Source organism: Anomaloglossus baeobatrachus, chromosome 2 (genome assembly GCF_048569485.1).
Source record: "Anomaloglossus baeobatrachus isolate aAnoBae1 chromosome 2, aAnoBae1.hap1, whole genome shotgun sequence".
Classification (NCBI taxonomy): domain Eukaryota; kingdom Metazoa; phylum Chordata; class Amphibia; order Anura; family Aromobatidae; genus Anomaloglossus; species Anomaloglossus baeobatrachus.
Window position 1 is genome coordinate 653,014,890 of NC_134354.1, and position 22,441 is coordinate 653,037,330.

Here is a 22,441-nt window from a genome sequence, read left to right on the forward strand (position 1 = left end):
GCGCCGTCCCCAAGGGGACACAGAGTACCTCATAGTAGCAGGGCCCTGTCCCTGATGATATCCGGCTCCTGTCCGTCAGATTCCCCCAGGGGCTGCGGAGGGAGCCCGGTCCCAGTGTATGGTGACCGGTTAGGATCCCACTTCACCCAGAGCACACGCAGATAGCACACGTAGAACACACGTGGACCGCACGTACCCGAGACATGTACTTACCACACGCAACACGCAGGGTAAATACGTGTCTCGCGGCACATGCGAGTTTAACGGAAGTGTGTTTCAGGCCTCTGGCAGAGTTCACCCCCCATTTTTGTGCACCCACAAACGAGCGTATTCAACAAAAAAAAAAAAAAATAAAAGCTTTAAAAACTTTCGTGAAATTTCATAGCTGCACACTTACTATGAAACCAATCACACATTGTCTTTACACAGTTGTTTTATTGTAAATTTTAAATACGCTTTGCCGACACGATCCATTACAGACAGGCAAAAAGCATTACTGAGGATGAAGGTGTTGTGGATGAGTGCTTTCAAGGAAACATTTTATCAAGTCTTTAAGAGTGCTCTTCTGCAAGTTTCTCAGCCTTTGCTACTGCTTCTTCAATAGGTCCTACCATGTAGAAAGCCTGTTCAGGCAAGTTATCATATTCTCCTGCAAGGAGGAGGGGAAAAAAATGTTAGGGGAAAGTAACTACCCAAACCAATACATTAAAATCCCAGAGAAAAGAAATTTCTACAAAATTAAAGCTGTTAATCACTGCAGGCTGACACCATTTATAGCAGTTATTGGCTTAATCAGTGAAATGGTAATGGTTACAGCAAAATTTGCATTCAAAATTAAAATGTAATGGAGAGATTTGTTTCCACGTCTAGATTACCTTGGAGGATCTGCTTGAAACCCTTGATGGTCTCTTTTAATGGAACCAGTTTGCCCATATGTCCGGTAAAGACTTCAGCAACCTGGAATGGCTGAGACAGGAAACGTTGGATCTTTCGGGCTCTGGCTACAGTAAGTTTGTCTTCTTCTGACAACTCATCCATACCCAAGATGGCAATGATATCCTGCAGGGACTTGTAGTCCTATATATCAACAAAAAAAAAAAAAAAAAAAAAAAAAAAAAAAAAAAAAAAAAAAAAAAACACATTTCAGATTCTTACCTATGGTCAAAAAACAAAAAAAAAAACCCCACAAAGCAAGGCATGCAATTTTAGACCAAACAAACCTGCAAGATCTTCTGAACACCACGAGCTACATCATAGTGCTCATGACCCACAATATTGGGGTCCATGATACGTGAGGTTGAATCCAAGGGATCCACAGCCGGGTAGATTCCAAGCTCGGCAATGGCACGCGACAATACTGTAGTAGCGTCCAAGTGAGCAAATGTGGTAGCAGGTGCAGGATCTGTCAAGTCATCAGCAGGTACATAGATAGCCTAGAACACAAGGAGGAAAGAAGGGAATTTTGTTACTTACCGTAAATTCCTTTTCTTCTAGCTCTTATTGGGAGACCCAGACGATTGGGGTATAGCTACTGCCCTCCGGAGGCCACACAAAGCACTACACCAAAAGTGCAAGGCCCCTCCCCTTCTGGCTATACCCCCCCGTGGTATCACGGGTACTCCAGTTTTAGTGCCAAAGCAAGAAGGAGGAAGCCAACAACTGGTTTAAACAAATTAACTCCGAGTAACATCGGAGAACTGAAAAACCGTTCAACATGAACAACATGTGTACCCGCAAACAGCAAAAACAATCCCGAAGGACAACAGGGCGGGTGCTGGGTCTCCCAATAAGAGCTAGAAGAAAAGGAATTTACGGTAAGTAACAAAATTCCCTTCTTCTTCAGCGCTCTATTGGGAGACCCAGACGATTGGGACGTCCAAAAGCTGTCCCTGGGTGGGTAAAGAAATACCTCATGTTAGAGCTGCAAAACAGCCCCCCCCTACGGGGATGTCACTGCCGCCTGCAGGACTCTTCTACCTAAGCTGGCATCCGCCGAAGCAAAGGTATGCACCTGATAATGCTTGGTGAAAGTGTGCAGACTCGACCAGGTAGCTGCCTGACACACCTGTTGAGCCGAAGCCTGGTGCCGTAATACCCAGGACGCACCCACGGCTCTGGTTGAGTGGGCTTTTAGCCCTGAAGGAACCGGAAGCCCAGCAGAACGGTAGGCCTCTATAATTGGTTCTTTGATCCATCGAGCCAAGGTGGCTTTAGAAGCCTGCAACCCCTTGCGCGGACCGGCGACAAGGACAAAAAGTGCATCGGAACGGCGCATGGGCGCCGTGCGGGAAATGTAGATCCTGAGTGCTCTCACCAGATCTAGCAAACGCAAGTCCTTTTCATACCGGTGAACCGGATGAGGATAAAAGGAAGGCAAGGATATATCCTGATTAAGATGAAACGAGGATACGACCTTAGGGAGAAACTCCGGAATGGGGCGCAGCACTACCTTGTCCTGGTGGAACACCAAGAAGGGAGCCTTGGATGACAGAGCTGCCAGCTCAGACACTCGCCGAAGCGATGTGATCGCAACAAGAAACGCCACTCTGTGACAGGCGAGAAAAAGAAACTTCTTTGAGAGGCTCGAAAGGCGGCTTCTGGAGAGCCACTAGTACTCTGTTCAGATCCCATGGATCCAACGGCCGCTTGTACGGGGGCACAATATGACAGACCCCCTGCAGGAACGTGCGCAACTTAGGAAGACGTGCTAGACGCTTCTGAAAAAACACGGATAGTGCCGAGACTTGCCCTTTAAGGGAGCTGAGCGACAAGCCCTTTTCCAACCCTGATTGCAGGAAAGACAGAAAAGTGGGCAATGCAAATGGCCAGGGAGACACTCCCTGAGCAGAGCACCAGGTTAAGAAAATCTTCCACGTTCTGTGGTAGATCTTAGCAGAAGTTGACTTCCTAGCTTGTCTCATTGTGGCTACCACTCCCTGGGATAAGCCTGTTGACGATAGGATCCAGGACTCAATGGCCACACAGTCAGGTTCAGGGCCGCAGAATTCTGATGGAAAAACGGCCCTTGAGACAGCAGGTCTGGACGGTCTGGAAGTGACCACGGTCGGCCGACCGTGAGATGCCACAGATCCGGATACCACGATCTCCTCGGCCAGTCTGGGGCGACGAGTATGATGCGGCTGCAATCGGATCTGATCTTGCGTAATACTCTGGGCAAGAGTGCCAGAGGCGGGAATACATATGGGAGGCGGAACTGCGACCAATCTTGCACCAAGGCGTCTGCCGCCAGAGCTCTTTGATCGCGCGACCGCGCCATGAATGCCGGGACCTTGTTGTTGTGCCGAGACGCCATTAGGTCGACGTCCGGCACCCCCCAGCGGCGACAGATTTCTTGAAACACGTCCGGGTGAAGGGACCATTCCCCTGCGTCCATACCCTGGCGACTGAGGAAGTCTGCTTCCCAGTTTTCTACGCCTGGGATGTGAACCGCGGAGATGGTGGATGCTGTGTCCTCCACCCAATTCAGAATGCGCCGGACTTCCTGAAAGGCTTGCCGGCTGCGCGTCCCTCCTTGGTGGTTGATGTATGCCACCGCTGTGGAGTTGTCCGACTGGATTCGGATCTGCTTTCCTTCCAGCCACTGTTGAAAGGCTAGTAGGGCAAGATACACTGCCCTGATTTCCAGAACATTGATCTGAAGGGTGGACTCTTGCGGAGTCCACGTCCCCTGAGCCCTGTGGTGTAGAAACACTGCTCCCCACCCCGACAGACTCGCATCTGTCGTGACCACTGCCCAGGATGGGGGCAGGAAGGATCTTCCCTGAGACAATGAGGTGGGAAGGAGCCACCATTGTAGAGAGTCCTTGGCCGTCTGGGAAAGAGAGACTTTCCTGTCTAGGGAAGTCGTCTTCCCGTCCCATTGGCGGAGAATGTCCCATTGAAGTGGACGCAGATGAAACTGCGCAAAGGGAACTGCTTCCATGGCTGCCACCATCTTCCCTAGGAAGTGCATGAGGCGCCGTAAGGGGTGCGACTGGCCCTGAAGGAGAGATTGCACCCCTGTCTGTAGGGACCGCTGCTTGTTTAGCGGAAGCTTCACTCTCGCTGCTCGAGTATGGAACTCCATGCCAAGATACGTTAGTGACTGTGTCGGTGACAGATTTGACTTTGGAAAGTTGATGATCCATCCAAAAGTCTGGAGAGTCTCCAGCGTAGCCTGTAGACTGAGTTGGCATGCCTCTTGAGAGGGTGCCTTGACAAGTAGATCGTCTAGGTAAGGGATCACCGAGTGTCCCTGAGAGTGCAAGACTGCTACCACCGCCGCCATGACCTTGGTGAAGACCCGGGGGGCTGTCGCCAGACCGAATGGCAGAGCTGCGAACTGAAGATGGTCGTCTCCTATCACAAAACGTAGAAAACGTTGATGTTCTGTAGCAATTGGCACGTGGAGATAAGCATCTTTGATGTCTATTGAGGCAAGGAAGTCTCCTTGAGACATTGAGGCAATGACAGAACGGAGGGTTTCCATCCGGAACCGTCTGGCGTGCACATGTTTGTTGAGCAGTCTTAGGTCCAGAACAGGACGGAACGAGCCGTCCTTTTTTGGCACCACAAAGAGATTGGAGTAAAACCCTCTCCCTTGTTCCTGAGACGGTACAGGAACCAGTACTCCTTCCGCTCTTAGGGAGTCCACCGCCTGCCGCAGGACATCTACACGGTCTGGATGTGGGGAGGTTCTGAAGAACCGAGCTGGAGGACGAGAACTGAACTCGATTCTGTACCCGCGCGACAAAATGTCTGTCACCCACCGGTCTTTGACCTGTGACATCCAAGTGTCGTAAAAGCGGGAGAGCCTGCCCCCGACCGGAGATGCGGAGGGGGGAAGCTGGAAGTCATGAGGTAGCCGCTTTGGAAGCGGTTCCTCCATTTGCTTTCTTGGGGCGTGAGTGAGCCCGCCAGGAATCTGAGTTTCTTTGCGTCCTCTGAGTCCCTTTGGACGAGGAGAATTGTGTTTTGCCCGAACCTCGAAAGGACTGAAACTTCTGCTGCCACTTTCTCTGCTGAGGTTTGCTTGATCTGGGCTGGGGTAAGGAAGAGTCTTTACCCTTGGACTGTTTAATGATGTCAGCCAATGGCTCGCCAAACAGTCTATCTCTAGATAAAGGCAAGCTGGTTAAACATTTTTTGGAACCAGCATCTGCTTTCCAGTCCTTTAACCACAATGCCCTGCGCAAAACTACCGAATTGGCAGACGCCATTGAGGTGCGGCTGGTAGATTCTAGGACCGCATTGATAGCGTAAGAGGCAAACGCAGACATCTGCGAGGTAAGGGACGCCACTTGCGGCACCGCTGGATGTATGATAGCATCCACTTTTGCTAAACCAGCTGAAATAGCTTGGAGTGCCCATACGGCTGCGAATGCTGGAGCAAACGACGCGCCGATAGCTTCATAGACAGATTTTAACCAAAGGTCCATCTGTCTGTCATTGGCATCCTTAAGTGAAGCGCCATCCTCCACTGCAACTATGGATCTAGCTGCAAGCTTGGAAATCGGGGGGTCCACCTTTGGACACTGGGTCCAGCGCTTGACCACATCAGGGGGGAAAGGATAACGTGTATCCTTAGAACGTTTAGAGAAACGCTTTTCTGGATGAGCGTCGTGTTTCTGGATTGATTCTCTGAAGTCAGAGTGATCCAACAGAGCACTTAATTTACGCTTGGGATAGAGGAAACGAAATTTCTCCTGCTCTGCCGCTGCCTCTTCTGCTGAAGGGGCTGGGGGAGAAATATCTAACAGCCTATTGATGGCTGAGATAAGATCGTTTACCATGGCGTCCCCATCCGGGGTATCCAGATTGAGAGGGGTTCCAGGATTAGACTCCTGATCACTCTCTTCAGACACATCACAGGGAGACTGATTGCGCTGAGACCCTGAGCAGTGTGATGACGTTGAGGGTCTTTCCCAGCAAGCCCGCTTGGGGTGGCTGGGGCAATCATCTGAGTCATTATACTCATCCTGAGAAGCCGGGGACCCCCTTGCAGTCTGGATTAAATCCAACTGCAGAGGATTAGAGGACATAGACCTCGCCGTGTCCATAGACTGAGCCCCAAGCATGGATTGCAAAGTTTCCAGGATTTTTGCCATAGTCACAGACATATTAACCGCAAAAACTGCAAAGTCTGTCCCTGACACCGGGGCAGGACTTACAGGCGTCTCAGCCTGGGTCACTATCTCTCCTGACTCCGGCTGGCGAAGCAGCACCGGATCTGAGCATTGCACACAATGGGGGTCCTTGGAGCCTGCTGGTAGAGCAGCCCCACATGCAGCACACGCAGTGCACACAGCCCTAGCCTTGGCAGCTTTGCGTCTTGTGGATGACATGTTGCTGCCTCCTCAGAGCGATCTGGGGTATTCAGCCAGGAAGCGACCTCACAGTGCAAGAAATCAATAAATATCTATGTCCAGTGACACAGTACACTAATACACAGTAAGGCACTAGAGGGGCCAGCTGAAAAGCCGCTTACCGCCCGCTTAAGAGCGGGTGTGTGGTCTCCCAAAGCCCCTCAGTCTAGGTCTCCCAGAGCCTTGCGTCCTTCCTCCAGCCAGACATGCATGTAATGGCTGCCGGCGTCCTGAGAGAGGAAGGGGGGCGGGCCCTGGGCGTTCCTGACCAAGAGCGGGAAGCCTGCTTCCCTCTGTGCCTAGTGAGAGGGCTGGAGCATGTAAATCAGGCTCCAGCCCTCCTCGCTGCCGTGAAACAGCGTCTCTCCCCTACCCTGATTGACAGGGTGGGGGCGGGAACGATCGGAGCTGCCGGCGTCCTAGGCCCAAAAGCCGGGGACTAGAGTTATAAACGCCGCCGCCGTAAAAGCGCGGTCGGCGTATCCCCGGCGCACCACAAGTCACAGCAGCGCCGCCCGGTCCAGTGAGGGTCGGCGCTGCGTTCCCAGAACACAAAGTCCCCCAGATAACTGTAGGAACACCAGCTCAGTGTACGGTCCCCGGCGCACTACAACACCCAGCCAGCCCGGGGTGTGTCTGTGCCTGCCGGGGACACAGAGTACCTGTATGATGCAGGGCCCGGTCCCTGATGGTACTCCTGCTCCGAATCCATCAGGTTCTATGGGTCTGTGGATGGAGCCCGGCGTCAGAGCTTTGAGGCCGGCAGGATCCCACTTCCACAGAGCCCCCAAGGGGATGTGGAAGGAAAACAGCATGTGAGGCTCCAGCCCTGTACCAGCAATAGGTACCTCAACCTTACAACACCATCCAGGGGTGAGAAGGGAGCATGCTGGGGGCCCTATATGGGCCCTCTTTTCTTCCATCCGAACTAGTCAGCAGCTACTGCTGACTAAAATCTGTGGAGCTATGCATGGAATGTCTGACCTCCTTCGCACACAAAGCTAAAACTGGAGTACCCGTGATACCACGGGGGGGTATAGCCAGAAGGGGAGGGGCCTTGCACTTTTGGTGTAGTGCTTTGTGTGGCCTCCGGAGGGCAGTAGCTATACCCCAATCGTCTGGGTCTCCCAATAGAGCGCTGAAGAAATGTCAAAGTTAAAAAAAAAAAAAAAAAAAAACCCCAGACAAATAGATTAGATATGAATGCCTGCTCAGATACAAATAAATATTGCTTCAGCAAACTCAGAAGAACGAAAGTCTGAAGTTACTCATCATATCAGGCACCATATAGGATTGCATATGTATAGCCAAACCAACCCAGTGAACGGCTCTGTGGGACATACACAGGTTTACCTAGATAAGCAGTAGACATTTGAAATTCACTTTTCTCCCTCATTATTTTAATAAGACTGCATTAAATGTCACACTGCAATCTTCATTACTTTTCAAATCCCCTGATAAAACAGTTTGTAGACCTATTTGAATGTCAAACTCCTCTCTTGTGGAGGTGCCATCTATTACTGGCTGGATGTGAGGTCTGTATCCTAGGAGCTGAGATACCCTTCAGTGACATTTATCACAGTTTTTATCCTCCGTTTGCTCTTTGTGCACTTTCCACCTGTTTTACAAATCAATTACCTTTTATATCTCTGCTGTGGATATTGCTGCACAACCCCAGATAGAAGAGCGACAGCAGAGCTTTGTAACTTTTGCAGAGTACTTGGCTATATAACTGATTTACACTGCAGTAGACACATGGTAGAAAGTTTAATGTAGACCATATTGAAAGGGGCTTCATTTTGCATAACTGTGGCATAAGCATTTTATAGTGCCTTTTACAATTTTAGTGTATTAGATTTTCAAGCCTTATATCTTCCAATACAGGAGCCCGCTACAAACCTGTACAGAGGTAATAGATCCCTTCTTTGTGGTTGTAATTCTCTCCTGCATGGTACCCATGTCGGTGGCCAGGGTCGGTTGGTAACCCACAGCAGAGGGAATACGACCGAGTAAGGCAGATACCTGGAGAAAATGAAGGCGTTTAGCATTCATGATTTGGATCTAGTCTAAGAACACGAAAAGCAGTCTGGCATTTACCTCTGAACCAGCCTGAGTAAACCTGAAGATATTGTCAATGAAAAGCAGCACATCTTGTCCTTCTTGATCTCTAAAGTATTCAGCAACAGTCAGACCGGTCAAAGCAACACGAGCTCTGGCACCTGGTGGTTCATTCATCTGTCCGTATACCAGGGCTACCTATGAAAGGGACAAAAATTTTTTTTTTTTTTACATATAAAATATTTGTAGAGAAAACCTGTCAAGTAAGAAGCTAAACGCACAGCTAAATTGGGTAAATGACCTTGTGTCAAAGCATAAAGTACTACTGCAGCCACTGACATACTATGACAGCACAGACGACAATACAGACATAGCCCCTTCAGAAAGGAAAAGGACTTGAAACCTAGTGCTATGTCACGTGAAGGCGGCTAGTTAGAGGGTCCATGACTACATGATGCCTCTAATGGTGGTACTAGAGTGAAAGTTCTCCTCCTTTATGAAGAGGCCATTTGCTTCTTTATATTCCCCAGAGAAGCATTGCATGGCCTACAAGTCTCCCTACACAGTCTTGACACTCTAGGACAGTGTTTCTCAACTCCAGTCCTCAAGACCCACCAACAGATCATGTTTTCAGGTTTTCCTCAATGTTAGACAGGGAATAATTCCATCACCTGTGCAACATTAAGGAAAACCTGAAAACATGATCTGTTGGTGGGTCTTGAGGACTGGAGTTGAGAAACCCTGCTCTAGGAGAAACGCACCTCCTTAGCCCGTAGATGAAGATGTGATGTCCTTCTAGGCTAGATATAAAGCTTGATAGAACCATAAACTGAATTACAGTAATCAGTCAATATCATTATAGCTAGTCCACATTTAATGGTAGGTACATGACAACTTTCCTAGGCAGCATCTGATGCGGCTGCGGAAACAACTCAACGCTGGGGGTTCTGCATGTAACAGTTGACTATATTGACAGGTCACCTTTAAAATACATTTATAGCAAACCTTTGATGTTGTGTCCTTCAGGTTAATGACACCAGACTCAATCATTTCATGGTACAAGTCATTTCCTTCACGGGTGCGTTCTCCCACTCCTGCAAACACTGAGTAACCACCATGGGCTTTAGCCACATTGTTGATCAGCTCCATGATGAGCACAGTTTTTCCCACACCAGCACCACCAAACAAACCTTAGGGGGGAAAAAAAATAAATAAATAATTATGGACAAAAGAGCAAAGTGAGACATCATGCAGTTATTCCTTAACAGTTTCTTCAGATTGATTAGATGTCTTCAGCCGTCTCAGAAGAACGAAAGTCAAAGTAAATCATCATAAGAAACTTTAGGAACACAGACACTAACGTTTTATGTTTAGTGCTTGTAGACATGAGAACTTTGCAAAGGCAACAAATCAACGATATCAGCCAAAAAGATAAGAAAACATCACTGCTGCCTTTCATAAAGGTCCAGTCACACTACGCAACTTACCAGCGATCCCAACAACGATAGGGATCGCTGGTAAGTTGCTAGGAGGTTGCTGGTGAGCTGTCACACTGCGACGCTCCAGCGATCCCACCAGCAACCTGACCTGGCAGGGATCGCTGGAGCGTGGCTACACGAGTTGCTGGTGAGCTCACCAGCAACCAGCCCCCAGTCTCCTAGTTACAGCACACATCAGGTTAATTAACCCGATGTGTGCTGCAGCTAAATGTGCACAGAGCAGGGAGCAGCGCACACTGAGCGCTGGCTCCTTGCTCTCCTAGTTACAGCACACATCGGGTTAATTGCCTGATGTGTGCTGCAGCTATCTGTGCACAGAGCAGGAGCCGGCAGCACAGGCAGTGAGAGCGGAGGAGGCTGGTATCAAAGGTAAATATCGGGTAACCAAGGACAGGGCTTCTTGGTTACCCGATGTTTACATTAGTTACCAGCCTCAGCAGAAGCTGGCTCCCTGCTCACTGCACATTAGTTGTTGCTGTCTCGCTGTCACACACAGCGATCTGTGCTTCACAGCAGGACAGCAACAACTAAAAAATGGCCCAGGACATTCAGCAACAACCAACGACCTCACAGCAGGGGCCAGGTTGTTGCTGGATGTCACACACAGCAACATCGCTAGCAACGTCACAAAAGTTGTTCGTTACCAGCGATGTTGCTTAGTGTGACGGGGCCTTTAGACTTGGTCTTTAAACAGATTAGCTCTACAACAGGAAGAGTAGAAGGGGCAGGTTTATAAAATACAAATGGCTACAGCCTTAGACATAAGATTGTGGCTGGAATTTATTATATACATACCCCAAAGATGGGCTTAAATATCAAGTTTCGATGCACTTGTCAGGTCAGAAGAGTCCTGAAGATTAACAAATCTGAAGACCAAGTTTGTTTTCTTTAAAAAGGTACTATAGATTAAAATGCATTTTGAAGGTGGACACTAACCTCAGATGAGTTAAGATGCACAGATCTTATGAAGACTGTTTTAAAATAGCATGTTACCACAGATCGAGAGACGTTTGCCCATGTGCTCTACCCTTGGCATATTGTCTGTAGGTGTTCTTTTTGGGTGGTTATACTTTCCATCTTTTATATTGTTCGCATACCTTGTTTAATATTGGCTCCCCCTTCCTACACCATCCCAGTGGGAAGGGCGGTCTTACAACCATGTTTGAGCAAATTGATGCCACATGTTAGGCCATGTGATAATACACGTTTTAAGATTCCATGACTGCTCCCCCCCCCCCAACATACAAGATTATTAGAAGCGACAAATCAATACAATTTTTCAACATACCGATTTTTCCTCCTTTAGCATAGGGGGCAAGGAGATCTACCACCTTGATTCCAGTAACCAGAATTTCCTGCTCCACACTCATTTCAACAAATTCTGGGGCTTCAGCATGGATGGCAGCGAACCTGATCGTACATGAAAATTAACAGATTAGACAATGAACTGTAGGTTGATAGTGTTCCACAATTGAAGTAAGGAGCATCAGGGCTCTTGCTTGACCTATTTATCTATATAGCCAACGATTATCACCAGTGGTGGTAGAGAGTTCACATGCACATTCTAGTGACTAGGAGTCCTCAGAAATCGGACATTATTCATTTCAAATTCCTTGTGACAACCCCTTTCAAAACTCTATACAAATGCTATATCCTTTCCTTCTGGGTAAATCTGGTAAAGGAAAGATCCCAGCAGCTTTTAAACCATCTCCATGACTTCTTAGGCTATGTGCCCACGCTGCGGAAAATGCGCGGATTTTGCCACGGATCTCTTGTGGAAAAGCCGCGGATTTCCTGAAAATCTGCAGCTCAGGCACTTCCCATGGCATTTTGGAAATGCTGTGCCCACGCTGCGGATTTTTCCACAGCGGATTTCGTGCGGATTTTGATCCGGAAAAATCTGCAACATGTCAATTATTGTTGCTGATTTTCATCCGGATTTTGGCTTTAAAATTGGGGGGGGGGGGGGGGGGGGGAATCCGCACCTTTGAAAAGGTGCGGATTTTGCGGGAAAGCTGCGGATTTTGATGCAGAAAAATCCGCAGCTACATTCTCCCGTGGACACATAGCCCTTATACTCACACCATACTACCAAGTCTATGAGCATAACTAAAGAGAACCAGTCATACTTATATGCCAATAAAATAAAAGCCAACCTTATAATTCCCATAGAATCTGGAAACTTCAAATCTCAGAGGTTTGGTTACAGGAAATCAATTGACTCACTGTTTGGTTGTAATAGGGCCTCTCTCATCAATGGGTTCACCGATGACATTCATGATCCTCCCAAGGGTCTCAGGACCAACAGGAATTCTGATTGGTGTGCCAGCATCAAGAACCTTTTGCCCTCTGACCAAACCTTCGGTACCATCCATAGCGATGGTACGGACAGTGTTCTCCCCTGTTCCAAAAAGGAAAAAAATCGCCATGTAAAAAAAGTCTTCAGGAAAGAGACCTTCCCAAAAAGAATCTCTTGGTACCTGTATGTATTATAGGACTGCATAAACACCAAAGGCCAAAATTAATTGGTCATTTTAAGCTGCCGCTCACAACATTCTCAGATCAATAAGTTGCTTCAGAAGACTCAGAAGAACGAAAGTCAGGATTGATCATCAAAGAAGGAGGTGTTAGCGCTATATGCACCGTTATCCACTGTGGAATAAAGTCTAAAATGACTCCTTGTAGGCCCAACTCATCAGTATTTGCTATGTTGAGCTTTACTGTTCTTACACCAGCCCCATCTTTAAAAACTGGGCAGACCTTACCTGGGAAAGGGGCATGGATGAACACTGCCAACAAAATCATAATTTACCGTACAGAAGTAACAAATGATAGTCTATGACTGAAGCATGTTACTCTGACACAAGGTAGAGTAAAGATGTGACAAATTCTTAATGAATTTAGTGCATTTTGCTCCATCAAACCTTTCATCAAGACTGGTATGCAGAACTGTCTTATAACACTAAGCCACTGATGCACTGGCTTTTCCATAATGTCAACTCTTAGATCAGTAATGGCAACGAAGCAGAGACAAACCTCCATGACACGAGGTTCTATAGGAATTATAGGTAACAGACCTCAAAATTATTAAGTTTTGATAGTTTACCCAAGTGCTGTGCCACTTCCAGAACCAGCCTGGTGTCCCTGCCCTGGACCTCCAGAGCATTCAAGATTGGCGGCAAGCCTTCATCAAACTGGACGTCCACCACGGCTCCGATAACAGCGACAATGCGGCCGGTTGCTGTGCCAGGCTTGGCAGCTGTAGCCTGGGCTGCATAGTCTCTCCCTGGGAAGAGAAATATACACTGCATAAGAACGGAAACATGACGTGATCCCGCACCTTCACATCTGTAGTCTGTGCCCCAAGACAAGCAGTAGAGAGCCCCGATATGACCCCGACAGTAAAGTAAGAGGGATGCAGAGCCTACCTCCAGGAAACAGTGCCATGAGTCCTACAAAGAGGTGCCCAATCCAGGCAGAGTGTGGCCCCAGTCACCTCTGTGGGCTTAGAGAAGGATCGCACTATAAGGCCGTGACCCCCACATGCAGGAAGAGCATGCAGCCCAAGTAACCTCTATGGGATTAGCCAGGCAGGCCACTATATGACCTCCACACACACACACACAGGCAGAGCATGCAGCTCTAGTCACCTATATGGGATTAGCCAAAAAGGCCGCTATAAGACAGTTACCCGCAGGAGGTGCCATATCCAGGCAGAGCGTGCGACCCCAGTCACCTTTATGGGGGTCAGCCAGGCCGCTATATGGCCGTGAACCCAACATCCAGGCAGAGCGCGTGTCCCCAGTCAGCTCTACAGGATTAGCTAAGGAGGCCACACTATGGCCTTGATAACCACATCCAAGCAGGACATGCAGCCCCATCACCTCTATGGGGTTTGCAGGCCGCTATATGGCCGTGACCCCCACAGATATGAATGGAGTCACCCCGATGTCTGGCGGCCGGTGCAGCACATTACAGCGCTATAGACATTCCCTCAGTCCCTGGAATCGTTATCCCTCACAATGGCGGCCGCACAGAGCAGAGACCGCCGCGCTGTACAGAAGGGCGGGGTGTCCTCCGGCCACACGGAAGGTCACTGCGCAGTGATTTACCCCGGGGGCTGTGACCGGGCCGCCCTGCGTGACACCGTCCAGCACCGAGCGCAAGGTCATAGCCGGGAGGAGGCAGATCCGCCCGGCACCGCGTACAGGAGACGTGCACGTACCCGGCTGCCAGCACGCCGCCTCCCGTACTCACTACTGCGGCAGCACCTCGGTGCGGCGTGCTCCGGCCTCCTCGGCACAGCACGGGCCTCCCCGCCGCTCAATGACACCGCTAGGTCACAGCCAGGGAGGCCGCCGCCGGCTACTTACGGGCGTGCAGCGCTGCAGGGCAACTTCTCAGCAGGGTTTGCCCGAGCTGGAGAGAGCTGGCGGCGGGCTTAAAGGCCTTCAGGGCCCCAGCGGTGCAGCGTCCGACAGCTCCTAACATGGCGGCGGCTGAAGGAGAGAGCACAGAGCAGAAGGAGCACTGAGCAGCTCTACCTCTGGGGGCGGGTACAAAAGAGGAACGTCTGAACGTCACGGGGAGGGCCTCGGAACCTTATTGGACTATACCAACGTCACTCTTCTAGCTCGGCAATCCCATTGGCTTTTCAGAGGAGCGACCGGACGTCTAAATGCGAACAGGGCGGGATGTGGCGCTGGAAAAATGTCAGTCAGAGAGGGCGGGGCTTATGTAGCGGCGTGACCTGCGCGGTCATGTCCTTCACTGCCTTTCACATGTGGTGATTGCAGGAAGTAGTGACTGTGAGGCGGGTGAGCACCGAGCCGCTCTCCGCCCGTGACCCCCGGCCTGTCAGTGCGGAGCGGAGCCGTTTTCCGTCCGTGACCCCCGGCCTGTCAGTGCGGAGCCGCTCTCCGTCCGTGACCTCCGGTCTGTCCGTGCGGAGCGGAGCCGCTCTCCGTCCGTGACCCCCGGCCTGTCAGTGCGGAGCGGAGCCGTTTTCCGACCGTGACCCCCGGCCTGTCAGTGCGGAGCGGAGCCGCTCTCCGCCCGTGACCCCCGGCCTGTCAGTGCGGAGCGGAGCCGTTTTCCGACCGTGACCCCCGGCCTGTCAGTGCGGAGCCGAACCCCCAGCGTCTAAGCGCGGAGCCGCTCTCCGTCCGTGACCCCCGGCCTGTCAGTGCGGAGCGGAGCCGTTTTCCAACCGTGACCCCCAGTGTCTAAGCGCGGAGCCGCTCTCCGCCCGTGACCCCCGGCGTCTGCACAGTGCTCCAGAAAGGAAATACAAAGTGAGGCCGGAGACATTACGCACTGCAGGCCTGTAGTAAACTAGTGGCGCTGTCTGACACCGGCAGGAAAGGGCCCCATGTGCAGGAACACTTTATGGGCCATTTGCAGCCCCATAATTCACACACACACACCCCACCTGTTTTGGAGGTGGTAGTGGCCAACTCTACCTCTTGGGCCACTATGTGGCTGCACCAATGATATGTCCGCCCCTGGACGATGCTGAAGTTTGTTTCTTACTCAGCTATGATTTATTTTCTGTTTTTTGACAGGTTTTTCAACAAAAATAAAACATCCCCAGTATACAGTACCATGCAGTCATCAACCTGTTGTGAATACACTTAAAAACACCTATAAAAAATTATAAGACTGGCACAAAAATGGGCACTGAGGTGTGTTATTGAAGGGGTTAAATCGCTTTGGGCCACTGATCTCACACTACAATTACATACAGTGCCTACAAGTAGTATTCAACCCCCTGCAGATTTAGCAGGTTTGATAAGATGCAAATAAGTTAGAGCCTGCAAACTTCAAACAAGAGCAGGATTTATTAACAGATGCATAAATCTTACAAACCAACAAGTTATGTTGCTCAGTTAAATTTTCAACATAAAAGTGTGGGTCAATTATTATTCAACCCCTAGGTTTAATATTTTGTGGAATAACCCTTGTTTGCAATTACAGCTAATAATCGTCTTTTATAAGACCTGATCAGGCCGGCACAGGTCTCTGGAGTTATCTTGGCCCACTTCTCCATGCAGATCTTCTCCAAGTTATCTAGGTTCTTTGGGTGTCTCATGTAGACTTTAATCTTGAGCTCCTTCCACAAGTTTTCAATTGGGTTAAGGTCAGGAGACTGACTAGGCCACTGCAACACCTTGATTTTTTCCCTCTTGAACCAGGCCTTAGTTTTCTTGGCTGTGTGCTTTGGGTCGTTGTCTTGTTGGAAGATGAAATGACGACCCATCTTAAGATCCTTGATGGAGGAGCGGAGGTTCTTGGCCAAAATCTCCAGGTAGGCCGTGCTATCCATCTTCCCATGGATGCGGACCAGATGGCCAGGCCCCTTGGCTGAGAAACAGCCCCACAGCATGATGCTGCCACCACCATGCTTGACTGTAGGGATGGTATTCTTGGGGTCATATGCAGTGCCATCCAGTCTCCAAACGTCACGTGTGTGGTTGGCACCAAAGATCTCGATCTTGGTCTCATCAGACCAGAGAACCTTGAACCAGTCTGTCTCAGAGTCCTCCAAGTGATCATGAGCAAACTGTAGACGAGCCTTGACATGACGCTTTGAAAGTAAAGGTACCTTACGGACTCGTCTGGTACGGAGACCATTGCGGTGGAGTACGTTACTTATGGTATTGACTGAAACCAATGTCCACACTGCCATGAGATCTTCCCGGAGCTCCTTCCTTGTTGTCCTTGGGTTAGCCTTGACTCTTCGGACAAGCCTGGCCTCGGCACGGGTGGAAACTTTCAAAGGCTGTCCAGGCCGTGGAAGGCTAACAGTAGTTCCATAAGCCTTCCACTTCCGGATGATGCTCCCAACAGTGGAGACAGGTAGGCCCAACTCCTTGGAAAGGGTTTTGTACCCCTTGCCAGCCTTGTGACCCTCCACGATCTTGTCTCTGATGGCCTTGGAATGCTCCTTTGTCTTACCCATGTTGACCAAGTATGAGTGCGCTTCACAAGTTTGGGGAGGGTCTTAATTAGAAAAGGCTGGAAAAAGAGATAATTAATCCAAACATGTGAAGCTCATTGTTCTTTGTGCCTGAAATACTTCTTAATACTTTAGGGGAACCAAACAGAATACTTGTGGTTTGAGGGGTTGAATAATAAATGACCCTCTGAATAAACTTTTCACAATTTAAAAAAAAATAAATAAAAAAAGAAATAACATTCTTTTTTGCTGCAGTGCATTTCACACTTCCAGGCTGATCTACAGTCCAAATGTCACAATGCCAAGTTAATTCCGAATGTGTAAACCTGCTGAATCTAAAGGGGGTTGAATACTACTTGTAGGTGCTGTACCTACTGATGCCCCACATCCAATTCATGTCACTCCAGCCGGGCCCAAATGGGTTCTGGGCATCAGAACTGGCATCAAAGTGCGCAAATCGCCAATTTAAACAGATTTGAATAAGTTAACAGGTATTTTTGAGGGGTTAAATGGCTTTGGGTCACCGATATCTCATCATAAATATATACCTGGTGATTTCCTGCATCAAGTTCATGTCATTCCAGCCTGGCCCAAATGGGTTCTTGGCATCAAAACTGGCATCAAAGTGGGCAGAAACCCAATTTAAACAGATTTGAATAAGTAACAGGTGTTTTTAAGGGGTTAAATGGTTTTGCGCCACTGATATCTCACCATAAATACATGCCTAGTGATGCCCAACATCAAATTCATGTCACTCCAGCCTGGCCCAAGTGGGTTCTAGCTATCAAAACTGGCATCAAAGTGGGCAAATCGATAATTTTCACAGCTTTGAATAAGTAACAAGTGTTTTTGAGGGGTTAAATGGCTTTGGGCCCCTGATAAGCTCAACATAAATACATAGCTGCATCAAATTCATATCAGTTAAGCCTGGCCCAAATGGGTGCTGGACATAAGAATTGGCATCAAAGTGGGAAAATCGCCAATTTTCATAGATTTGAATAAGTAGATCAATAAGATTAGATATATAGCTAGATAAATACATAGATGTGCAGGGGGCGTATGTAATATGTAATTGTCATTACACACAACCAAATGGAAACCCCCAGTGATTACCAAAACAATAATTAAAAAAATAATGAATCCATTGAATTTTTGTATTAAAAATAATTGTTTCTATAATCAATGATTATTAATAAAAAATAAAAATTGGGGCACTTTCCCGTTAATGAATAGTGTCTTATATGTCAGAAAACTTCAGTTTTTTTGGGACATAAAAGTCACGTAGTAGAAAAAACAATTGCTTAGGTGGCAGCAAAGGCAATTCAGGGTAATATGTAGCCTAAGGGTACCTTCACACTTAGCGATGCAGCAGCGATCCGACCAGCGATCTGACCTGGTCAGGATCGCTGCTGCATCGCTACATGGTCGCTGGTGAGCTGTCAAACAGGCAGATCTCACCAGCGACCAGTGAACAGCCCCCAGCCAGCAGCGACGTGCAAGCGACGCTGCGCTTGCACGGAGCCGCCGTCTGGAAGCTGCGGAGACTGGTAACTAAGGTAAACATCGGGTATGGTTACCCGATGTTTACATTAGTTACCAGCGCACACCGCTTAGCTGTGTGTGCAGGGAGCCGCGCACACTGAGCGCTGGCTCCTTGCTCTCCTAGCTACAGTACACATCGGGTTAATTAACCCGATGTGTAATGCAGCTATATGTGCAGGGAGCCGCGCACACTGCTTAGCGCTGGCTCCTTGCTCTCCTAGCTGCTGTACACATCGGGTTAATTAACCCGATGTGTACAGCAGCTACATGTGCAGAGAGCCGGAGCCGGCAGCACAGGCAGCGTGAGAGCTGCAGAGGCTGGTAACTAAGGTAAATATCGGGTAACCACCTTGGTTACCCGATGTTTATCTTGGTTACAAGCTTACCTCAGCTGTCAGACGCCGGCTCCTGCTCCCTGCTCGCTTCATTTGTCGCTCTCTCGCTGTCACACACAGCGATCTGTGTGTCACAGTGGGAGAGCGCCTTTGAAGAAAACGAACCAGGGCTGTGTGTAACGAGCAGCGATCTCGTAGCAGGGGCCAGATCGCTGCTCAGTGTCACACACAGCGAGATCACTAAAGAGGTCACTGCTGCGTCACAAAAAGCGTGACTCAGCAGCGATCTCGGCAGCGAGCTCGCTGTGTGTGAAGCACCCCTAAGGTCGGCCCTGATGCTAATCCACAAGATAAAGGGCAAACAAGTTTCAGGCAATTCGTTCTTCGATTAAAGGGAATGTATCACCACTTTGACATTTCCAAACTTTTAATATGGGCACTCAGGTTATAGACTGCTGAAAATAATCATATCTGTATGTCTTATATCAGATGCCTTGTTGTGGTTAAATTATCTTTTATCACGTCAAGACTGGTTTCATCCAGCCTGTGTGGAATATGTGACCATTGAGGATATAGAAGTCATCTCACCATGGTTTTGTCCATCATGTAAAAAAAAACGTCACAACAATTAATAACTAAACATTTTGAAACAGAAAGTAAAGACGTTAACAAGAAACATTATTTCCTACCAATCTAGAAAATACAATTCCAATATTACAAAATAGCCCAACACAAGAGCAAATGACTGAAGACATCGAAGCAAATATTACATCAGGTTACCTGGGTAACAATAATGGTCAAATGGTGGAAACAAGACCACAAACCATTAAGCTTTCAACTGTCAAACAAATGCTCAATGTTGAGACCATAACATCAAGCACGGCTCTGACAGTAAAAATTGAATATTTTCTGCTCAATGTCCAGCAGAGTTTTGTTTGAGAATTTCTAAAGATGACTGGAACCTAATAAAAGGCATGGGTATAGGATATTAAAACCTGGTTGGACAGATCTCTTGTGCAGTAAATTTAACAAAGTAAACAATTTTTATGTTATAAAATTCATTTATAGCCGAGTCAAAGCAAGTAATTCAAGGGAAAAAAAATCAGTGTATTGGCAAGCCAAAGGCATATGTAAGTTTACTGGATGTACCACATATTTTTTCAATTGATAAAAAACCCAAAACAGAATCTCATGAAGTTGTGATAAAGGTAAATGTTTCTGGTTCCATTAGACATGTCAAAAGCCAATTGTTCCATATGCATACACGTCAAAAGGAGAGGAATACTTTAACATTGGAACTAGGACAGTTGAAACCTAGTCTACTTTATACTCAAAAAATAGCAAGTTCTAATACAGAGGAACTATTATTTGGCAATTTAAACTATGTCAAAACAAGGAATGTAATTCAGAAAATCTGAAGTGAAAAAAATCTGGAGAACAGATTGAGCAAAGATGTTTTCTTGGTTTGTCTCCGTGTGCAAAAGATGCAAACAGAAAGTGTACAAAACCCAATAGAACTCAACCAGGCCTACATGCAGTACCTTGGTGTGTTTCCATTTGTTGTACACATGTACTTAGATGCTCAGTTGTATGTGTTAAAAGATTTGCAGGGTGCAAAAAAATGTTGCTTGTATTTAGATGCAACTGGATCAATGATTAAAAAAACTGAAAACATATCACATACAATTCTGTATTATGCTTTGTGCAGATCAGTGCCTGTTGAACCTAATATTATATTACCTATTGCTGAATTGATATCATCAGACCAGAGTACTCCAACCATTCAGCATTGGCTATCATGTCTATGTCGTGATTTTTTTCATGTTTGCAAACAAACTCCCACCCCGGAAAGTGGAACTGGACTTTAGTTGGGCACTTATCCATGCAACAATAAATACGTTTTTCAATTTTGGTATAAGTGAGTGTTTACAAAAATGCTTTACAGTTGCAGAAGGAAAGTCAAAATCCAATTTCACTGTTGTACACATATGTGCTGCTCACATGATAAAACTGGTTAGCATGAAAGCAAACAAACACAATGTAAGCAAGCAAAAAAAGAAGTTTTTACTTCATTTATTTGGTTTGCTTCAAAATGCAATTAATATTAATGACCTTAAAAATGTACTTGCACAGATGGTTTATTTGCTTCAGGCCAATATACAAACAAAGAATTGTAAAAAGTACATGAAAGCTTTAAAATAAATAATTGAAAAACAAGAATTTAGTGAAATAGAGGCAATTCCTGGCATGAGCAATGACACTAAAATTTATTTGGATAAAACTAATGGAACTATAAAAAAAAGTCACCATTTTATCAAGTTTTTTAAAAAATGATGGAAGATGCAAAAAGATTGGCACAAGAGGAGAGTAACCAACATATTTGTGGTGATGACAATGAATTGTTCTGCCCCACTCTCATTTCTGTATTGGCATCATATTGTGCAACAATTCCACTGTGGAGGAGAACCATGTTAAACGGCATAAACAATGGTCAGAGCAGGGACACCAATTCTATAGTGGAAAACTGGTTTTGTCTTGTTAACCCCATTCACGACCTTGGACGGATAGATCCGTCATGGTTCCCTGGTACTTAAAGACCCATGACGGATCTATCCGTCATTGCGAAATCGCGGCACCGGAGCCCCGGTGACTGCAATCGGTTCACACAAACCGCAGATTCGGGAAGGAGGGGACCTGTGCCTGACCTCAGCAGGGGTGGTGCCTCATCCCCGGACCTACGGAGGCTGTGATTGGCTGACGAACGCCGCTCAGCCAATCAGAGCCACTGAAATGTTTCAGCCATTGAAAGTGGCTGAAACATTGAAATCCAGCCATGGTCAGTACAGCTATAGCACTGACCATTGGCTGGAGTTGGGTGACCTCAGCTGGATCACCCTCCCCCTGCTCCAGCAGCTCTGATTGGAGAGACCGGCTGTTACGGTTGCTGTGGCACTGGAGTCTATGTCCAGATTTCTTGCTACTGCACATGTGCGAGCACTGGAGACTATGTCCAGATTTCTTGCTACTGCACATGTGCAAGCACTGGAGACTATGTCCAGATTTCTTGCTACTGCACATGTGCGAGCACTGGAGACTATGTCCAGATTTCTTGCTACTGCACATGTGCGAGCACTGGAGACAATGTCCAGATTTCTTGCTACTGCACATGTGCAAGCACTGGAGACTATGTCCAGATTTCTTGCTACTGCACATGTGCGAGCACTGGAGACTATGTCCAGATTTCTTGCTACTGCACATGTGCAAGCGCTGGAGACTAAGTCCTATCTTGGAGCCATTGCACATGTGCGGGTGACATCATCGCTGACACGAGGTCACATGTCTCTGACACCTTCTATGCCGATTGGCTGCTGGTCATGTGCTTGTGACACGTGGTCACATGTCTCTGACACCTTCTATGCCGATTGGTCGCTGGTCATGTGCTTGTGACGCTTTGCTTGGTGATAGGCCAGCGTGACATCATTCCTGTCGTTCTGGCAGCGGATTGGCTCTGGTGTCCTCCATCTTGGATGAGGCACAGAGTCTATATAAGACCCTGACGCACGCCGCACGCTGCTCAGTCCTCTTGGTTCATGCATGAGAGTAGACGCTCTGTGCACGTTCCTCTAGGCATCTCTCTGTCTATGCTAGGTGAGCGCTACCGGCAGGGTAGCGTTCTTATACCTT

General features: G+C 47.9%; 1 protein-coding gene and 3 non-coding genes across 4 annotated transcripts; all 4 read right to left on the bottom strand.

The window, feature by feature from the left end:
- Positions 1-415: 415 nt before the first annotated feature.
- ATP5F1B (ATP synthase F1 subunit beta) lies at positions 416-14,453 on the bottom strand. Its single transcript, XM_075337015.1, has 10 exons — positions 14,296-14,453; positions 13,029-13,208; positions 12,149-12,323; positions 11,211-11,332; positions 9,429-9,613; positions 8,463-8,621; positions 8,265-8,387; positions 1,221-1,433; positions 876-1,077; positions 416-649 (listed from the first exon to the last, which is right to left on the bottom strand). The coding sequence occupies exons 1-10, from the start codon at positions 14,411-14,413 to the stop codon at positions 552-554; spliced, it is 1,575 nt and encodes a 524-aa protein (XP_075193130.1). The 5' UTR covers positions 14,414-14,453; the 3' UTR covers positions 416-551.
- Positions 7,572-7,646, bottom strand: LOC142292816 (small nucleolar RNA SNORD59). The gene has a single exon (XR_012750835.1). It is a non-coding gene; the product is annotated as a small nucleolar RNA SNORD59 (small nucleolar RNA).
- LOC142292818 (small nucleolar RNA SNORD59) lies at positions 9,692-9,762 on the bottom strand. Its single transcript, XR_012750837.1, has one exon. It is a non-coding gene; the product is annotated as a small nucleolar RNA SNORD59 (small nucleolar RNA).
- LOC142292817 (small nucleolar RNA SNORD59) lies at positions 12,475-12,544 on the bottom strand. The gene has a single exon (XR_012750836.1). It is a non-coding gene; the product is annotated as a small nucleolar RNA SNORD59 (small nucleolar RNA).
- Positions 14,454-22,441: the final 7,988 nt, after the last annotated feature.